We start from the raw sequence: 22,286 nt of genomic DNA, 5'->3' as shown, positions 1-22,286 counted from the left end.
GTGAATTGGTATAGGCATTTGTAGGGAGGGGAAGGAATCAGTGCAATCTGTCTGGTGTCTACACCCCTTGTAGAATGAACTTTGAGCTTGTCGAGTTCCATCTATGAGTTCCTGTATCCTGCCCCTGCAGTAGTAGTTTCACCCGGTCTAGGGGATGTTGTGGATTGGGGTATTGGGGGGAAGTGGTATCATGCCTGGGTGTGCTCTAAGGGTGGAAGTGTCAAAGTTGTAGACCCACTACAGCTAGAGAGGCCGTCACCATCGAATTGTGGGTAGTTTGCTATCTGGCTGATACGACTTTGTGTATGTGAGGGGTTGAAGCATTTGGGAGACAACCTGGAGGTGGTCTGGTGATACCCATCTTCTGAGTTTAGGAAAGTCTATAGTCTTGTGGAGGGTGGAAGGAACTAAGTGCCAATGCCGGGAGAGTAGAAAGTGTCTGGGCTCGTGGGAGTGCAGTATCGTTCTTCCTGCAAGTATGCAAAGACAAAGAGGGAGACCCCATCGAGGGGGTGGCCAACGCAAACATATCAATAACAGAGGTGGTGGTGCCTCTTCCTCCAACTAGGCACATTCAACCAACCTGGATAGAGAGGAGGGGCTCGCTCAGATTCTTGTGATGCCTCTTGGCCATGTAGTCTAGGCTACCTCATTAGACTCCATTGTTGAACAACTGAGGAGGATTCAGGCCAACCTGGACATCCTCTAGGACCATAGGTACGAGGACCGCAATGATAATGTTGCCTACTAGAATGATATCCAATTCACCCAAGAGGAAATTCTAAAGCAGTTAGCACATGTCCGTCACAGCCAACACAAAATTCATGATCGTCTGTGTGAGATTGAGGAGCGTCTAGAGCACATTGAATTTCACCAGCATGACCAACAAATGCAAAGGGAGCATCCAACTCATGCAGATATGCATCCACCACGTCCACCACATGAAATGAATGCGCGAGGTTGTGTTCTAATTTTGGCAGTTTTTTAGCTTGTATGACTGAGAAGTAACCTGAAAATAAGGTGCAAAGTAAACAATCTTATGTTGTATATTTTAACTCTCCTCGCCAACAAATCCAGTCAGAGTGAGGTAGGACGAGTTGATGACCAACAATATGTGCTTGTTTTATCATCAATAATATAAACTTAGTGCTTTGATCGACAAAAAAAAGATCAATAACTCAATCTTTTCCTTAACAACGCTTACCTTAAAACACTTTCTCTTATCTCCTTCCAAGAATTAATATTAATAATATTAACTCAAAAGGCCACAACCAAGTCACAGTCAAGTTAGACACCAAATTGGTGTATGAGACTCTAAGACCTCCTTGTTTATGGGTTATGAGACTTGCTTTTACGATTTGATTTGATTGTTAAAATCTAGAGAAATATACATACTCTACCCCCTATAAATTTAAATATATTATAAAAAAGCACATATTCGTAACCTTTAAGCTCATTATAATATTTGAAAACCATTACATCAACCATACCCAAAATAACTTACAATTAACCTACTTAGAAAAACCACAACCCAACAATTAACCCACTTAGAAAAACTACAACCCCACTTTCTTTTCTATATCAACACTTCCATTTCACAAACTTTAGTCTTTAACATATTTATAAAACCCTTTGAAAAGTTAAAAAAAAACTTAAAATTCATAAATAAAGATTAAAACCCTTTGAGAAGTTAATAAAAAACTTAAAATTCATAAATAAAGATTAAAACCCTTTGAGAAATTAATAAAAAACTTAAAATTTATAAATAAAGATTAAGCAACAAATGCACAATAAAAGATCCACACGCAACATTGCAAAACAAACCATCTACATTTACAAGTAAACAACTAAAGATAAAATGCTTCACCTTTAGTGCATGGCAAGTGTCCACTATCCACTCAAATTCAACCCAACCACAAAAATAAATTAAATCTTACACCAAAAAGTCTTATCATTTCCTCACATTTTTAAAAAACCTCACATAAAAGATGAAGGGTCTAGAAGGTTAGCGAAAATATTCATTCCCAACAGATTTATGACTTCCATGACATTTTAACACGACATCCACACATTAATCACTAACCGCCCAAATCTTCATATACACCAACTAAAACCCCAGCCATCCACTTCGAGTAGCCAAACCCACTGAAACGATGGAGTGCTGCACCACCAGGCGCTCTCCTCTGGTTTCTTCTTTCGTGTGCCCATCTCCTAAATGGACGTCCAGAAGGACAACAAGGCCTAGGGATCGAGTCTCGATGGCACTACCGTTGCCTCCGCGCATGCCCAATGATCCTTTCCTCTCCAATCAAGCATTCACAGCCTCCGCTCCTCAAACAAAACCCCACTCGGACGACACGCCTCCGCTCCTCGACCTGATGGCCGATATTACGCCCAGGCTAATGGCAGGACCCGCTCAGGTAAGAATAATCCTCTTGAACTTAAATGTATTTCAATCCACGGATGTTATGGAAGCCTCTACAAATTCTGGGCCTATTTTACAAAGTACCTTAATGCGTTTCTGCCCCTGGATTTCTTTACGTTTTTCCTTTTTCAGGTTGAACGTGCGTCTTACAACGAGCACAGGCCCAGAAGGCCTCCGCCAGACCTGCCTTCATTGCTTCTCAACAGTCGAATTGTCTTCATAGGCATGCCTGTGAGTTTGCCCCTCTTCTCTGTTTAAAGTTTTTTTAATGCTGTACATATTGTTTACTATAGCTTTTGAACAAATTGTGAGCCGTTGGGGTCTCAACCACTGGTGAAACATTTCCAGAGCACTTGGATGTGCATACGACACAACTCAAATGGATTTTGGGCAAAATTGACCAAAACATATATACCTAAAAATGACCACAACTTAAAACAGTTAGACCAAGTTTTATAAATGCTTTTAATCAAAGCCCGGGGAGTCTAAAAGGGACAAAACATTTTACAATATTAAAATGACGATGATTACTGTGATTATCGTAGATTTAAATTAGTCTATCTGAACTATAAATTTAAATTAGTTACTTTAAGTTATCCGAACTATAAATTTTAAATGAGTTAGTTCAAGTTATCAAGGTGCTTCATGATTCACTAACTTGGAAATGAAATTTGTGAGTTTTCTTTTACTTTTACAATGTAAAAAGTGATGGAGTTTGACTACAAATATTTCAAAATTGAAGGTCAGATTCGTCATTCTCGCACACGTGAAGAAAGACAGTAGGAGATGATCATCCAAATTGTGCCCTTTGAGGAGGAAGTCAAGTGCCTTTATATAGTAAATCGATGAGCCCAAATAGGTGTGTCAAAGGGTTAGGCCGACTTGAACCTTTGGGGCTGGCTGAATTGGTTTTGGAGGCAAAAATAATTTGAATTTCAAAATTCATTTCCCCTCTATTGAAGTCACTTTCATATTTATCATTGTCTTTTATTTGGAGTGCTAAAACAAATTATGAAGACTGATCATAGCTACAAAAATTCAACACTCCCTCTTAGCTAGGGAGGTATTTATAATTATTTTTCCAACTGTTCTCTTTTTGAATAAAATTTCTCTATCCCAAGCAAAGGTTGAGTGAGCTCAACTATGTTGATGAATCCATCCACCTCATGTTTTATACCGGAACCACATGGAAAGCATCCTGCATCAACATCAAATAGAGGAATTAGTCACCCACTAGTCCTAGGGTCACCAATTTATCAAGTCATCACTTGGAGTCATGTCAGGTATGCTACCTGACCCATGGTGAAACCTTTGGGTCACCAATCTACCAGTCGTCACTTGAAGCCTTGTCAGGGATCCACCTGACCCATGGTGAAGCCTGGGGCTTGTTACCGCTCAAACTAGCACAGGTCCTAAAAGAGGATCCTTGAAGGGATACTACTAGGCTGAGGGCAATAATGGAACAATAGCCCATTGTCACCTCGGCTAAGGCTCCCTGCTCTTGTTAAAATTGACAACTAGGGCCAAACTCCATGTGGGTCATCTTATTTATGGCAACGCATATTTTTCTTGGATCCCTCTCATCGAGAGGTGTAGGATTGATCTAAAGATCATCCGATTCCGATAAGTATTCATGGAGTCATGAATTTATTTTTGTTATAAGACAATTTGTCAAGGTTGGCCAGCAACCAAATAAACCACACATGTGCTCAACGTTTTAGTATAAAAGGAGATGACTTGAGAGTCATTTCTTACACACACTTCTATCTTGATTTCTCTTCACTTGTCTTGGGTTTTAGTGGAAGAGAAATCTAGGAGTGGAAGCCCCAGACGTTGGAGGAAAGAAGCCTAAGGGAGCTGCCCTAGAGGAGATGCCCTAGACCTAGACGCTGTCAAAGAAGAAGTTTAAATGCTGTCTAAAGGGAGCCCTAAACGCTGTCCAAAAGGCAACCCTAAACGCAGTCTAAGGGCAACCTTAAACGCTGTCAAAAGGCAACCCTAAATGCTATTCAAAAGGCAGCCCTAAACGCTGTCTAAGGGCAGCCCTAAACACTGTCTAAAGGGAGCCCTAACACTAACCTATGGTGCCCTAGATGTAGACCTAATACGGCTGAAAAGGTGGGCTGTAGGTGACCCTCAAAACAGGGGCAGCATGAGAGTTTGAGGACTCAAACATGCCCAGGACAACTGCATAATAAATGGGACAACAAGATATGCTAAGACACATGGGACAACAACAAGGGATGGCAAGGCAAAGGGGACATCAACAAGGTATAGTATCACTGTTAGGGACAACAGCTACAACATATATCTAGGCAACAGTGGCAAGGGACAACTGCATAATAAATGGGACAACAAGATATGCTAAGATAAATGGGACAACTAGGCATGATGCTTAGTGCAGCAAATAGTAGGACAACAAGCACTCATAGGAGCAGCAATGGACGACTAGCATGGTACAACAAGGCTGCAAATGGGACAGCGACCAAGTATGGTGTTGCAAACTCATTAGACAACAACAAGGTACAGTGTGCTAGTAAATGGGACAACAAAGGGATGCTAAAGCAAAGTGGGACAACAACTGTGACATGACAGCAACAAGCATGAATAGTGGCAAGCATGGCAAGTGCGGACATCATGGATAGCAGTGGAAAGCATGGTGCTACAAGCACATGAGACATGTTGTATGACAACATGGTTCAACAATGGCACATGGGACAACAGTGCATCATAAGGTGCAGCAGTCATGAGGCCCAACATTGTGATGATGGGTGCAGCATGTGCAGCACGGTGAGGTGCAGCATGATGATGAGATGCAGCACAATGATAGGTGAAGGAGTTACCTTGGAGAATCAGTTGAAGCAGCATGTCTTCAACTGATCTCATGTATCATCTTCTTAGAGATGATCTATGCTCTTACCTAATTAGTCAAAGTGTTGATTTCTGTTGTAAATGTACTATCTCTCTCTCTCTCTCTGCTGAACTATTGAAGAACATATAAGAAGAATTGATCAAGGGTTTCCCCACATTGGGGTTCATCCCTGGCTAGCGCCACATCTTGTGTCCTCTTGTCTTGGTTTGTCTTCTGCGATTTATGTTTATGTTCTATCTGCAGTTTACTTTAATGCTAATGTGATTGCTAATCTAGAAAAGATATTGAGCTAACTGTGAAAATTGAAATAAATTGCTCTAAGCATAGAACATACCTAAAATTAACAGCTTTATACGGACTTTCACCGATGTGAGAAGAACCGTTATGATGAGGATCACAAAATGGATGGACCAATGATAGGGTGAGGGGTGATCCTCGAAGCCTATTCACAAGAGGCTCAAATATATGGCTTGCTTGTCTTGGAAGGCAAGGCGGTAAGCTCTCAAGGAAGGGCTTAAGGTGAATTCCAAGGTTTAGGTTTAGGGTATGTATCTTATAATGGAGGTCCCTAAGCCTTGAAATTCTTGTGAAGACTTGGGTTCCAAGTGATCCTAGAAGAATTGTCCTTAATGGTGTATGGGACCACATGGGACCAAGTGGACTCGGGGTTAGGTCAAGGGGGTAGAGTTTAGCAAACAATGATATGCTTGACCTATTTCAGAGGGAGAAAGGGACCGAAGAAACAATTTTTTGTGCGAGGCAATATGGGGGTCCCAATGAGGTTTTTAGCCTAAGGAAACCAAGGGCAAGATTGGATCTTGAGGCTAGGGCTTGAGATATCTCAAAATCCCACTATTGGAATCTCTTCAAAATTGGAGGGCACTTTGGAGACGCACCAACGCAGAGGATGCCAAGAGATCGAACTTTTTGAGTGGATGGTGTTGTCGCGCGGATTGACACGACAACGCTCAGACCGGGGGCTGTCACTCTGATCCCCGATCCCTCCGTTTAAGCCTGTCTCCCGCGGCTAAGGGGGGTAGTCCCTGTGAGATGATGAGACCAACTATCGACCAGTTGGTTGGGAGACACGAGATACGAAATAAAAAGCACTAAAATGATTTGATTAATTGAGCAGACCAGTGCCTTAAGAGATTATTATTACAATGATTACTTGTTAAATGATAAGAAAGATGAACCGTGAACAGAAATCATTTGTCATCAAAAGGTATCAGCGAAATCACATAACCAAAACGATACCCAGCGACTGAGAATTTTTTTAGAAGATAAATGCTTAAAACCACCACGAGTCATGAATTATTAACCAGACATCGTATTCGTATCTCGACTTGAAAACTTTAGATCTCAGCATAAAAGATATAACGTGAAAGCAACTGAAATCTGGCAAAAATAATTTTCCACCAAAATTTTTTATTTTTTAAATTTTTTTTTTTTTTTTTTTAAATGAATATTAAAAAATCTAAAAAATAAAAAATTTTGGTGGAAAATTATTTTTGCCAGATTTCAGTTGCTTTCACGTTATATCTTTTATGCTGAGATCTAAAGTTTTCAAGTCGAGATACGAATACGATGTCTGGTTAATAATTCATGACTCGTGGTGGTTTTAAGCATTTATCTTCTAAAAAAATTCTCAGTCGCTGGGTATCGTTTTGGTTATGTGATTTCGTTGATACCTTTTGATGACAAATGATTTCTGTTCACGGTTCATCTTTCTTATCATTTAACAAGTAATCATTGTAATAATAATCTCTTAAGGCACTGGTCTGCTCAATTAATCAAATCATTTTAGTGCTTTTTATTTCGTATCTCGTGTCTCCCAACCAACTGGTCGATAGTTGGTCTCATCATCTCACAGGGACTACCCCCCTTAGCCGCGGGAGACAGGCTTAAACGGAGGGATCGGGGATCAGAGTGACAGCCTCCGGTCTGAGTGTTGTCGTGTCAATCCGCGCGACAACATTTTTTGGCGCCGTTGCCGGGGATAGAGTTTTTCTGTCCTTGGTGTTTCAACATCTTTTCATCATTCATCGTTCATCTGTCTATCATTCGTTTGAGCCGGCAACGCCAACATTTTTTGGCGCCGTTGCCGGGGATACCTTTTTTCGGTGTTTCAAACGACAAATCATTTTTCTCATTTCTTATCTCTTCATCTGGCCCGGCAACGCCAACATTTTTTGGCGCCGTTGCCGGGGATACTTTGTTCTCGGTGTTTTAACGATTTTTTATCTTCTCATCTTTCTCATCTCTCATTTGAGCTGGCAGATTCAACCTTTGGGGTTATCATTTGTATCTTTTATTGCCTTATTTTTCATCTCTTCGGTGTGTTTCTTGTTTGGGTGGCGACTCCACTTTCTCATTTTTCCCAGACAAGAAGCTTTCCTCATATTTGCTTGTGGTTACCTTTTGGATCCTAGAATCAGATTCATTGTTCAAGTGGCTACTCCACTGTTTTCATCTCTTGATTTTCTTGAGCAGGTATCTAGTTCTATCATCCTTTTAATCCCTTATCATTCATCATGGATTATTCATTTAAGCCATGTCGTTTTACTGAACGTCTCCATGATTTTCCGGAAGATGCCATTCCTAAGTTACCTATTTTCTCGGATGGTGATCCAATCGCTGTTAGAAGGCATATAGTCTTGTTTACTCGCATCATGACCATATACTGTAGATCCCCTCAGTTTAATCATGAAGATATCAAAATGCGTCTATTTGTCCTTTCTTTAAAAGATGATGCTTTGAATTGGTTTAACAATTTTCCAAAGGAATCTTTCACTTCTTTAGAAGACATTGTCGATGCTTTTAAAAATAGATATGGTTATCCAAACAGCTTACCTTTTGCCCCTAAAAATGTGCAACAGAATGAAAGCAATTTGATAAAAGGTCCAGCTGACAGTGAAAGATCCCAAGACGATTCTTCATATCAGAGTGTGTCATCCACCGAAAATATTGCAGATCAAGTTCATGATAGTGAAAAATCAGGGACAGATGACAATGAAAGGGAAGAGCAAAAACAAATTTTACGAGATCTAATGATGCTGGTAAGAAATATGGAAATCAATCAAACTAATTATGTCAATGATGTGAAAACTTTATGCACCCACCTGGAAAAACGTAATAGGGAGATTGAGGTCACGCAAAGTCACCATGCTAAAGAAATTGAGGCCATAAAAACTAATTATGAAACAGAAATTAGAATCATGCAAAGCAGGTTGTCAGTCTTAGAGGAAAATATGGTGACCATGAAAGCTGATCATGATAAGGAAATTGACTCTATGCAAAACAAGTTATTAACTATGGATGAGGAAATGACTATCATGACGTTCAATCATAATAATCAAGTGGCTGACATGCAAGCAAATCATAAAGAAGAAATAAATTTCATGCAGCATTGCTGGATGGACATAAAGGAAAAGAATGTTAAAGTAATAAAAGACATGCAAGAACACCATGCCAGACAAATCAGTGCTACAAAGGTTGAACACTCTAGTCAGATGGATGCCATTAAAATACAAGTTCAAAGGTTTCAGCAACTGGCAGAGGATAAGAGAAACCAGCAAACATCAACAGATGAGGAGTCTTCTCATTTGCTGCAACAAGATTCATCTTACTATTGGGAGGTTGTTGATTTGATTGAAAGATGGTTGATTGAGGGTGATCCAGACAGACTTAAGAATGATAAAGATCAGATGCAAGATGAAGAAAGACATAGCACGCATATCTTACATACTTCATCTGATAGCTTTGAAACAGAAAGTACCAGGTCATCAGTAATTCAACCAGCCAGAAAGAAAAAGCGCAAGAGAAAGAAAATAAGAAGAAGATTTGACTCATCAGACGGCCGCGAGCAGCTTGATTTTCGGATAGGAAAGAGTCCTACCATATGCAAAATTGGACATGGCACATCCGACAAGCAGCCGACAGATTTGCCTGAAAGCAGGCAAATGCTCAGTATGCACTATATTGAACACATCTGATGCCGTAGGGCATCCTTTGTATCGTATTTCTAACCCTACTCCTTGTTTTTTCCGCATTTTCGTTTCTGCTTTAGATAGTTAATAAATGAAGAGCTTTTATCTTTATTGTGCTTAACGTATATGCTGATTTTTGGATGGACGCTACTTATTTTTTGTGTTGTATGGATGCAGATTCTGGATTCTCACATTCCTGCAAGCAGCAACGTGTCCCCAAGTAGAGCCAGATGTTGACCTCTACTGGTCAACTACCCATGCAGTGCACCCCGTTTTTCTTGACAGAAAGGAGCAGCACCTGATCAGCATGTCCGTGCCATCCTGCCATCATCAGCAGTTTGATCATTTTGATTGTAAACCCAGTCTGCATGTATGAATTGTAAATAATCTAAGCAGATCAGAGTCATGTATGTAAAATTGCCTAGGTGGACCTAACTTTCTATGATAATCTATGTCCCGGAAGGTTTTTCGTCTCACCGATCCATGGATCGGCAGAGTTTTCCTTCAAACCTGACCCCAAAGCCGGGATGCATTTTGTCATTAGAACTTTAGGAGAATCCTAGTGTGTTAATCTGCTAGATTATAGTTGTGTCGCAGAACTGGGTGATTGATGAGGGTCTGTGTTAAGCGGGCTTGTCCCCTTGAGATGTAAGTTGTAAAAGTCATGATGTAATGTGTCTTGAGGGTCGAAAAATGTTTTAAATCCCCTCGTGAGTCCTAAGTCCTAGGTCCTAGGTGATGTTTCCAAAGGTTTAGTTCGATGATCCATTTAAAAAATGAAATAAAATAATAAAATAATAAAAAATTTAAAATTTTTTAAAAATTTTAAAAAATGAAATAAATAAAAAATTAAAAAATTTTAAGTGAATAAATCGACGGATGAGATCAAGAGATGTCTTGATCCTCATCAACGGTCGAGATCATTTCTACATGGATCAATCGAACTAGCCGTTGGATCATTTCCTTTATATAGGGTGCTAGGGGTCATTTCAGATCATTCGGATCTGTGAGTCTAAGACTGAAGAAGCTCTCTTGTAAATCTGTTTCTGGTTAATAAAGGAAGACTTTGGGGTCCATATCTTGCTGGTGTTGCTCTCTTAAAATGCTGTGAGATTGTTTCATTTTCTGCATATGCTATTTTCAGCCGTTAATAATAGCTTTTTGTAGAGTATTGTGAGCACAGGTATCTTGTTCACTTGCTGGGGTTTGGGTGCTGTTAGGGTTTTTGAAGTAATCGCAGGTATCTCCATTACTTCCTGAGATCTAGCAGCATTCTTGCCCTCTTTATTGACAGTTGTTTTGAGCTGTGCAGAAAACATCATTGAAGGAAATTTTGTGGGCGTTCGGGGAAGTTCTTGGCTGAACCAGCCAACTCCCGCAAGCATTTTTTGCTGAGCCCAGTTGGATTTGATCCTGGGTCTATCATTCGGTTTATTTATCTGATTTGCATGAGATATTTTCTGAAGTTTTTCACAGTGAAAACCTCAAATTTTTATTCTTAAAATATTTTCTGCGCTTACTGCTAAATCTGGCTGTTAAGGGGCCCAAGAATCTGTAAATTGATCAACTGTTCTAGGGTTTCAAATTTTTTCAGTAGGGTTTTAAATTTTTGTTCTATGCAGTTTTCATTAGGGTTTCAATTTTTTTGTGATTTTAGGTGTCAACCTTCTGGCGCAAATCTCCTTCAAAATTTCATCTTTCTGCAAGCGGGTGCCATGCATGAAACGTAAGCCTGAAATAAAAAACGATTTTAGCTGCAGGCCTTCAATTCAATGTCCTCAGGCTTGCAGATCTGTAAGCGTTGGGCGTAGAAGGTTTTAAAAATCGTGGGGAAAGAGCGTGGCTGCCGCTGGTTTTCATTCACGCAGACAAGCATAAATTTTTCAGGCTTTGATTACCCACATACAGAGAGCAAGTTTCGGGATGATATAACGTGGGGAAACAACGCATCGTCCGGCAGCTTATCAATCCTATCAGCGGTTTTCGTTTACCATTCTGCAGCTGTTTTCACCGCAGCATATCATTCATATTCTCGTCCATCTCTAAGTTCGAGTGCTGGCCAGCTACTCGAAGCCGCGAATTGGAAAACGCATCAAAAAAAAAAACTCGCTCTCAGCCATCACGCAGAGGATAAATCACGCTCAGTTGAGATTTCGTTTTGGGCACGCCAGGTGAGAAAACTAGTCCCAATCGAAGCATTTCGAAGCAGCATCCACAGGTAAAACCGATTCATCACCGCAGGTAACATCTCATCGTTCAGCGTTTTTTTTTTAATTTTTCGATATACAAATGCCTGCGTTTCTTTTCTTGCTCAGGTTCTCATTTTCGGTCTCACCGCATTGGCATATCACTGTTTCGATTTTGTCGTAGTCTTCGCGTCTTAGTTTACGTCTTAGCTTCATAGGTTCCGCTCTTTTTTTTTATTGATATGCATATCGTTTCATGCGTTAGGTTCTAGCTTAAAACAAAAAAATAAAAATTTTAAATCGATTTTCATTCTGTTTTGGATTTTAGGTTTAGACATATTTCGATTTAGTTTTGTATATATATATGTAAGCTTTAGACTTAGGGGTTTTGTTTTCGATTAGATTTTAATTTTTTTTAGTTTTGAGATTTATTTGTTTTAGATTTTTAAATTAGATTTTATTTTGCTTAGTTTAGATTTCTTTAATTTTTAATGTGTTAGCGTTAGTTTTATTTGTAGTTAGATTTTAAATTTGATTTTGTTTTATAAAAAATAAAAAAAAATTTAAAAAAAGAAAAGAATTTTTATTTTTAGTTTCATTTTATATAGTTAGGTTTTTTTTTTTAGATTAACTTTAATTTAGATTTTTTGGGTTTGGTTTAATATTTAAAAAAAAAATAAATAAAAATTTTAGATTTAGTTTTATTTTTTAATAAAGTTTTTATAGATTTTAAAGTTTATAGATTTTTTTTTATTTTCATTTTTATAATACTGAAAAATAAAAAATTAAAAAAAAGATTTAAAAAAAAAAAATAAAAATTTTGTGGGAAATTATTTTTGCCAGTCTCAGGAGCTTTCACGTTATATGTTTTATGTTGAGATGCTAAATTTTCAAGTTGAGATACGAAATATGATATCTGGTTAATGGTTCATGACTCGTGGTAGTTTTAAAGCATTCATCTTTTCGAAATTTTCAGTTGCCGGATATCGTTTTGGTCATTGTGATTTAGCTGATGATAGATGATTGCTGTTCGCGGTTTATGTTTCCTTGTCATTTAACAAGTAATCATGTTAATACCAATCTTTTGAGGCACTGGTTTGCTCAATTAATCAAATCATTTTAGTGCTTACCTTAAATCGTGTCTCGTGTCTCCCAACCAACTAGTCGACAGTTGGTCTCATCATCTCACAGGGACTACCCCCCTTAGCCGCGGGAGACAGGCTTAAACGGAGGGATCGGGGATCAGAGTGACAGCCCCCGGTCTGAGGGTTGTCGTGTCAATCCGCGCGACAACAAATGGTTTGCGAGATAAATGATGCCCTAGGAGACCTAATGGGCTAGGCCTAGAAAAGAAGAGGGAGGAGAGGAAATAAGGTTTAAGGTGATCACCTTATGGTGGACCAGTGCCTAATCCTTTGGGGAGATTGGAGTCAGGTAGAATTATGACTATGGACTTTTGGATTTTCTAGGTTAAGGAGGCCTCAAAGACAACTTCGTTTAGCATTAGGGCAACAACAAAAGCAACTTCGTTTAGCATTAGGGCAACAACAAAAGCAACTTCAAAGACTTTATACTTCGTTTTGCAAAATGGATGGCTTATCAAGATGAATTTCAGTAATGAAACATCCCTAGGAACATTCATTCACTATACATGGCCCATACATGAACTATTCACTATCTATAAACAAAATTTCCACAACTTTACATAGATAGATGCAACAAATAAGCCCTAGTATAACGAAATCCCAACAACAATGTATGTGACAAAAATAGAAAGAAAGAATAACATTAAATTGTACTTACGTGTATAATAATTTATCCAACCATCCAAAATTTTCCATTCAAGAAGCTCCAAGACATGAGAAAATAATCTAAACATCAAAATTCATTCCATGCACCAAAAGTTTGTCCTCCAAGAAGGATAGTGAAAATCTTTAAAGAGATACAAGTTCCAAATCCAAGTGATGATCCTAAAATGAATTCACATCACTTGTATTTATACACTCCTAATGAGTTTGATTTAGCTAATTAGGACTCTACATTAGCCCTTAGGAATAAAATAATGTGCAAAATAACTAAATTTTGGTGACAAGCCCACCAAACTAGCTCATAAACAAAAGAATAAGCCTCTCAAGAGGTTGAATGATCAATAGTACGTGTCATTGGGCCATCTAAGAGGCCTGATGAAGTCCATAGGTGCCATAATGAGAAATAAGACTCCAAAAAGTAGTGGACAAGGGGTTGGTTCCTTGTTCTCCAAATAATAAACTTGTGGTGCTCCCAATGGATGTGGGGGCACACAAGTGTCCTCATGGGTCTCCAAATAGATTGAAGATGCATGTAAACAATCTGCAAGGGCTCGGATGATGGTCTAAGTGATGCCACATCATCATACAGGTCTTTGGTTATCTGCCAAATGCATGATACAACTGTGGGGCCGACTGGGCATGGTGAACTAGGTGCATCTTCGTCATCCAATAGATGAAACTCGAGCAATCTATGAACATCTCTGGGGATCCATGGAATGTTGTCTACTACTGTGGAGGCCCATGGCTCTCTACACACACTCTACATGTGCCAATGTAGCCCTCTAGAGGGTTAGAACCCCGTACAGGGAGACCAAACCCAAAATGGATACCATTTGTAATCCTGCATAAGATCCAATGCGTCCCCTTGCCTTCTAGCATAACAAGTCATTTAAATAAATCGAGTTAAAGAACTTACAAACCATGGACAATAAGTGGGCAATTCATAATGGCATGCTCTTCCATAGTGGGCTTTGACATGTGCGAATGTGTCCAAGCTCTAAGGGGGTTTAACCAAGTGCCCTATTAGGTTGTTTCTACTTTTAAAAGGGATGATATGTCCAAGGTACATCCTTCAAATGGTGGTGGCATGTGATAAAGTGATGGAACGGAGTAGGGGATGGAGGGGGCAATCCTGGGTCACATGCCATGGTACAAGTGTAGCTAATAAAGGGGAAGCCCACACTTTGGTACATAATGTATAGGAGGGAGCAATCATGGTACATGAGTCACCTCGACCTTCATTTTTCCACCCTTTTTCATTTGCCTTCTGCCCTTTATGATTTTTCTTGGGTTAATTGCTTGGGGCTCAAGGAGTAAGAGCATGATATGTAAAGTATAACAAGTGGATACCCCCTTTGAGGTGGGGCAGTTCATTGCCCACCAAGGGTTGGGACAATCATGGGTTCTTGAATGATAAAAGAGGCTCATCTAGGGCCTATAGGAACCAGGGTGATGGCCATGAGAATGGCGTAGAGCTCATGCATTGGCTTTTGCTCACATGCTAAATGTGTTTGTCCCGACCATCTTTTGCATTTTGTGGTACATTTTCCTGTTGAATGTGACCAATTATGCTTTTACTTTTCTTTTCAGCTGCATCAACCTCTGGGGCATCATTCTAGGCCCGACCCAAGGTGTGGGCAAGGGGAAGGGGAGGCTAACCCTATGTGGACCCAGTGGAGGAATGTGGACCTAGGTGGGAGAAATGATGAATGGGGTTATAATGAGCGGAGGGGGAGTGATGTATGTGGATGAGGGAGCGGGACCATGCAACCAAAATCAAGGTTTCCCATGAAGTACCATCTTGAGAGCCCAAAGGTCAGTAAAAGAGATCCCATGGGACTAGGGTCCAAGGGTAACATCCAAAAGAGGTCTAGGGGACAAGAGCACAAACCTAGCCCACTCTTTCCGCCGAATCCCCCCATTAATTCATGCCCAAAAGTCTCCATGATAAGTAAACTACAATACTCAATTACCAAATGACAAGGCATACCTTTAGGTTCGGGAGGCCCACCTTCAAACATACGATCATGACAGATGGGTGAGGGACCACATGGTTGGCTCAGGTGGTGGAGAAGTGGCACAACAAGCTAGTTGGTGGCTGCAAGGGGCTGCTGGTTGTGGAGCATCTTGGAGAATTTTTTCCCCAAGGGATATCACCCACAATATGGTAGGTAACAAGGCCCATTTACCATTCCCACATGTCGTCACATGTCATTGAATGGTAAAAATACTTGCCCAATGCTATAAGGTACTCGCCCAACCCACCAACCAAACCCCATGGCAATATGGTTATAACCACAATTATCAGAATTAGACCAGTAGACCCCCCAAATCGGGAACCGATCAGAACCAGACAGAAACTGGTAAAAAAAATGGACCAAAAAACCGGTTAACAAAAAACACATAAAATATTCAAATTTTTAATAAAAACATATATATTCATGTGCATCCATATGAATCCAAACCATTTATATACAAATAAGCAAAAGTTCTCATTTACATAGCAAGGGTGCACGTAACCAAAATAGCATCGAGTGCAATCCATATCTAAACTGAAAAAGCTCCACATGGCCTCTAGCATCCAAAAAAAATTATGCTACAACAAATACCTACATATCATCAAAATGATTGCCTATATTGGGATCTTCATTATCAATATCACCCTTTAATCATTAAAATGAGATAGAAAAAGCTTAGAATGTCAAGTCAAGATTTTGTTTGAGGGATTAGGCTCATGATAGAGGAGTTCGATAACCAATGTGATCCGAACTTAAACAGAAACGCAACAACTTACATATATAATCATAAACACAGAGATGTAGCAGAAAAACACTTCATTTCATTAATAGAAAACTATTGAACTATGCTTACAAACAGAATGGAAATAAGGTAGCTCGGGCGATGGTAACTTATCTCTAAGAAGAGATGTGGCGGCTACATGCCACTGAACTGTGTTACAATGAGGCTCAAGGGCCTATTTATTATTGGAAAACATGAGAAAACCCTAAACAACCAAAACCCTAACCCTAGGAGACGTAACACCAAGAGTTTGTGGGCCCTGTTGGGGTTAGTTGGGTAGCCAACTTCCCGGGCTCGTAACTTGGTCATATTATCTTCGTTTGGCGCGTATGATACCTTGTTGGGAAGGTCTCGCCGAGTATTACAGGTTTCACCACAAGCGAACCCCAGAAAAACGTCATTTAGGGGGTCAAAATTGCTCCAGAAGTTCATGACCTGAAAAACTGTTAAAAATAGTAAATGTTTAAATGAACAAGGAAACAGATGAAACTGACTGGGGGGTCTAGATAAAATAGGCGGGTGGCCACCAATATCCACCTGGATCATTCCTTCCCCCTTAGGAAGCAATGGTCCCCATTACATGCAGAGCCTCCATGAGGTGAGGAATTTCTGTTGAACTTGGTCCCTGGTGAACCACTTGCCCTGGTGAAGGAGTTGGCCTGCTTTGACAACTCGATATAACTGTATCCTCTATTGGCGAGTGTTCTTGATCTTTGTGTCCATGATCTGATCAATTGTGGCTTGTTCCATGTAGTCTGGGTTGAGCTCTGTTGGTGTGAGCTGTTCTGCAATGTCAGATGTGTCCAACAATGGTGGAAAGTATGGCCGAAGGCGATCTACATTGAACACTGGGTGCAGACCAAGGAACGGTGGGATGCTGAGCTCGAAGGCATTGTCCCCGACGGCTTTGGTGATGGTGTATGGCTCATATTGGAGTGGGCGAAGCTTGCGATGGGGTCCAACAAGGCACTCCTTTTGCAAATGTAGCCAAACTTTGTCGCCCACCTGGAACTTTTGCGACACTCGATGCTGATCATGGCGTTGCTTGTACTTAGCATTGGCTTTGTCCAATATATCATGGACCTTTTGGCGAATGTGTTGAATGCGCTCAATGAAACTGTTAGCCCTTTCAGCTTCAGATTGAACGTGAGCTGAATCTACCTAAGTGGCTGCAAATGCTATGGCCATATCAATGGGGCATAATGGCTTAAATCCTAGCCCTACCTAAAAAGGATTGTGACTTGTTGAGCTGTGGAGAGCTCTGTTGTAGCTGTGTTGGACATAGGGGAGACTTTCATCCCACGTGCATGGATGCTTCGAGTTGTACATGTGCATAATTTGTATGATCATCCTGTTGACAACCTCTGTTTGGCCATCAGTTTGTGTATGGAAAGCCGTGGACTTAGTAAGTTTTGTATCCAATATCGACCAGAGACTTGACCAAAATGCACTTAGGAATATGCTGTCCCGATCTGAGACAATGGACTGTGGGATCCCAAAGTGTACCCACACTTGCTCAAAGAAGAGCTTAGCAGTGGCCTCTGCTGTGATACTCTTCTTGCAGGCTGCCATGATGGCCATCTTAGAGAATCTGTCGACGACCATGAAAACGCAATCGTTGCCGTGCTTAGTAGAAGGAAGGCTCGACATGTAATCCATGGAGACAGATTCCCAAGGCTGACTAGGAGTAGGTAGAGGAGTATACAGGCCTTGCTTCTTGATGGTTGGTTTGGCAATGGTGCAGGTAGTGCAGGATCTAATGTACTTCCCAACATCTTGACGAAGTTTCGGCCAATAAAAATACTTCTGCAATACTGCCACTGTTTTCTCTACTCTGAAATGTCCAGCGACCCGACTGTAGTGCGCCTCCCAAATCATCTTGGCACACTCACTTGAAGGAACACATATGTGTCCTGTTGAGAAATGAAGGGCAATTTTAAATATTCGATTTCTCTTAATTGTGATAAGTTGATAACTACTTGTGATATTATTTCTTTAGATTTTGCTTCTTATTATTTACAAGAATTATTATCATCAACTAGTTACTAAACAAGAAGATCAAAATGCACAAGTACACATGACCTAAACATTGACTCAGAAATGCCTTCAACATCAAATGATAATACCTCCAAACATGTACCCAAACATACTGTATAATTCTGCAGTGAATTAGGTTTGTAGTAAGAGCATGATAGTCAGCAACGATGATCTCGGATTGGCTCTTCTAGCCTTTTTCTATCTTCACACTTCATGTAGACTCATCTCATACATAATAGTCTCTTGATCTGCAATTTCATGATGCCAAATGGATGACTCTTATAGGTTAGCGAAGACAAAACCCTTTGCTTCAGTATGCAGATGCACGTGATGGGAGAGATAGGGCTCCTCTAGCCCTTCGATGGCTTCAATCTCTTTGGTACTGATCCATTCATTCAATCTGCGGCTATATTGGATCTATAACCCAACAATATACCCATATAACATGAAACCCTAGATTAGATCAAAATGCCGCTTAAGAGAACAAACTTTGCATGAGGGAACATACCTCCTCAAATGACTGCAGCTACCTTCTCTCCTTGACCCTTTCACTTCGCTTTCCTTCAAGAACGAGTTATGATTGAGTGTGTGTCTTGAGGAGGTGTCATCGTAGCCTTTATATAGGCTTGTCTCCTCTCCCATAGGCCGACTAGATCCTTTGATTAGGCCGACGTGTTCATTGATTAAGCCGACATGATTCTTGGATAGGCTGATGTTAAAACAAGAGGCTTCCAGAATTTTCTTCAAGCGGTTTCTTTGCAATAATTTTGTGGGTACATGTTGGAGTATTTCATTGATGATCTAGAAGGATTTGAATTACATCAATTGCTTTTAAAAGTGTAATAGTACATGACTGTCTTCATTTTACCTGACTCATCTAAGGCTCTCAATTGGAGCTATGATTTCAAAAAATAAAAATTTTCTTGATACAAAAATACATTGTTACAATATTTGACATGATGAAGACCGAACCTAGTTACACTATTTTCAACACTCCCTCTTAACTAGGGAGGTATTCATACATACATGGTACATGGACATTCTCAATACAAGAGTTCTCATAAGCAAAGAGTCGGATTAGTTATCCATCTATTCTAGCATCATTTTAACCAACATTGTTTCCATATAGCAAGGCCTTGACTAATCGCTCTATCTCTCAAATAGATCAGAGCACAATGTTGGCAAGACCAATGACTTATAGACACACTCGTCATTGTCTCTCTTAGGGTCATACCCACCCAGGTGTTCTTTGAGTATGCCCTACTAGGACTATTCTCATCTTGGGTTCCTAGCCCTCAAGAATATTGGTCCTCTTGCCCACTCTTGTCTTGGATGCCCTACCACATCCTCAAAGAGTGTCGGATGCCAGATGATAACTCAATCCTCCATTTCTTCTTCATTCTCGGAAGACAAAAATGTAGTGTCTATCTTTCTCGCTCAAATAGGGACGACATATCAACCAGACCAAGCTTGTCTCGAAAGTACACAAGCTTCTTGTTCGGAAGCGATTTCGTTAATATGTCGACAGTCTGCTCATTGGTGGGAACATACTCCAGCTTCAGCACACCATCTTGCACCAGCTTCCAAATATAATGATACTTGTTATTTATGTGCTTTGTCTTCCCATGAAACACTGGGTCCTCAGACAATCTTATACAGCTGGTATTATCACAATGAATAGTTGTAGGGGCCAACGATCCTGCAAATAAGTCAGATAACAATTTCCTTAACCAGACCGCTTCCTGGCTGACTTCACATGCTGCTACATACTCAGCTTCAGCACTGCTTAAGGCAACTGTCTCTTGCTTCCTGCTCATCCAAGAGACCATTGAGGATCCTAGACTGAAGCATCCTCCGGTTGTGCTTCTTCCATCTTTCTCGTTGCCTCCCCAATCAGAATTAGTAAATCCTGTCAGAAGTACATCTTTTCCTTTCTCATATTTTAGGTAGTGATGTATGGTTCCACGCAAGTATCTTAGTATATGCTTGGCTGCCACCCAATGATCATGATGGGGTTCCATCTGAAACTGACTGAGAACATTCACTGCAAAACATATATTTGGCCGAGTATTTACCAGGTACATCAGGGATCCAATTAATTGCATGTACCTTGTGGGATCCACCAGACTGGATTCAGAGTTTCTCAACAGTCTCAGGTTTGTGATCATCGGAGTCGTCATAGGCTTGCACTCCATCATATCAAACCTCTTGAGAATTTCAATTACATACTTCCCTTGACCCAAATAAATCTCATTGGGTTCTTGCCATACTTCCAGTCCCAGATAATAGTGCATGGATCCTAGATCCTTCATATCGAATTCTGTAGTCAACTGTTTCTTGCATTCCTGAATACATTCTTCTACACTAGTTAATAAAAGATCATCTACATATAGTAAGATGATGACAGGTTCATCCTTTACCACTTTGATGTAGAGGTTGGGATCAACCGAACTTTTGGTAAAGCCCAGTCTTTGCAGATAAGCATCCATCTTGGCGTACCATGCTCTAGGTGCTTTCTTGAGGCCATATAGAGCCTTTTTCAATTTGCAAACATAGCTGTCAGGCCAGGGTAACTCCAGCAATTTATGAGTGCAAGACAGAACTGGTTATTTCTCATTAGACAACTATTATTTATATATACACAAGAAACGGATCAGTTCATCTTCTAGATGACTGTCCGGCTTCACCTCATCCGTTTCGGATTAGGTGTCAACATTCCCCCCCTTAATCTGAAGGGATGTTGGTGAGTCCAAGCATCGTTCTGAATCTTTCAAGCTTTTCTCTTCCAAGCGCTTTGGTGAAGATGTCTGCAATTTGTTCGTTTGTGGAACAATGACGGAGATGGATTGTTTTGGCCTCAACATGATGTCGGATCAGATGATATTTAGTATTGATGTGCTTAGTACGATCATGGAACTTTGGATTCTTGGCCAACTTTATTGCAGATGTGTTATCAATCATGAGTGGAGTAGATTGTATTTGTTTTACTTGCAAATCTTCAAGAATTTTCCTGAGCCACACAATTTCTTTCGTTGCTTCAGCTGCTGCCACGTATTCTGCTTCTGTTGTGGAATCTGCTGGTACTGATTGTTTGCGTGATCTCCAGGAGACAGCTCCTGATCCAAGACTCATAGCATATCCTGAAGTAGATACCCCAGTTTCTTTGTCTCCATCGAAGTCTGAATCAGAGTATCCAATCAAGTTGAAGTCGTCCACCTGTGTATACTTGATTCCAAGGTCTTGAGTTCCCTTCAAGTACCTTAGAACTCTTTTTGCAGCAGACCAATGTCCCTCACAAGGCTTTTGCATAAACCTGGAGAGGATTCCAACAGCAAATGAAATGTCTGGTCTGGTAGTAGTGAGGTAGATGAGACTTCCTACAAGCTGTCTATACCTTGTTGCATCCTCAAATTCCTTTCCTTCAGTAGATGTGAGCTTCAAGTTTTGTTCCATTGGAGTAGAAAGGGGATTGCACTCTGTCATGCCAAATCTGTATAACAAATCTCCAATGTATTTCTTTTGAGAAAGAAATATGGACTTTGGATGTTGGGTTACTTCAATGCCAAGATAGTAATGAACATAGCCCAAATCAGTCATTTCAAAAATTTTTCCTAATTCTTTCTTTATGAATGCAATATAGCTTTCATTGTTCCCTGTCATTAAAAGATCATCTACATATACCACAAGATATACAACTGTTTTGCCAACTTTCTTGACAAATAAAGTTGCATCATCAAGATCAAAATGTTTGAAGTTGAGTTTCAGAAGATGCTCAGTTAGTTTTTCATACCAGGCTCGTGGTGCTTGTTTGAGGCCATACAAGGACTTCACAAGTTTGCATACTTTGTGTTCATGTCCTTTCACAGCAAATCCTTCAGGCTGGGACATAAAAACATTCTCTTTTAGATCTCCATTCAAGAATGCAGTTTTTACATCCATTTGATGGACTTTCCAACCGTTCTGAGCAGCTAGTGCAAAGAGTGTCCGGATGGTGGCCCATTTTGCTGTGGGAGCAAAAGTTTCCTCATAATCGACCCCTTCCTTCTGTGCAAAACCTTTTGCCACAAGCCTAGCTTTGTGCTTGTCAAGTGAGCCATCAGCTTTGTACTTGTTCTTGTAGACCCACTTGCAGCCAATTGGTTTGGTTCCAAATGGAGGATCAACCAGCTT

General features: G+C 40.2%; 1 protein-coding gene across 2 annotated transcripts in view; it reads left to right on the top strand.

Moving 5' to 3' along the window:
- Positions 1-2,087: 2,087 nt before the first annotated feature.
- LOC149264464 (ATP-dependent Clp protease proteolytic subunit-related protein 3, chloroplastic-like) overlaps positions 2,088-22,286 on the top strand; it is a 338,818-nt gene continuing 318,619 nt past the window's right edge. The window contains exons 1-2 of one of the 2 annotated variants that reach the window (XM_089428153.1): positions 2,088-2,420; positions 2,558-2,656. In XM_089428153.1, coding sequence (XP_089284279.1) covers positions 2,154-2,420; positions 2,558-2,656 — 366 coding nt within the window. In that variant the 5' untranslated portion in view covers positions 2,088-2,153. The remainder of the gene's footprint in view (positions 2,421-2,557; positions 2,657-22,286) is intronic. The other variant, XM_089428144.1, reaches the window with a different exon arrangement.

This window comes from Pinus tabuliformis, chromosome 6 (genome assembly GCF_031772625.1).
Source record: "Pinus tabuliformis cultivar Carrire ecotype Pingquan chromosome 6, CPIR1, whole genome shotgun sequence".
Classification (NCBI taxonomy): domain Eukaryota; kingdom Viridiplantae; phylum Streptophyta; class Pinopsida; order Pinales; family Pinaceae; genus Pinus; species Pinus tabuliformis.
Note: the sequence above shows the minus strand (reverse complement) of the source record. Positions and strands in the feature narration are given on the sequence as shown.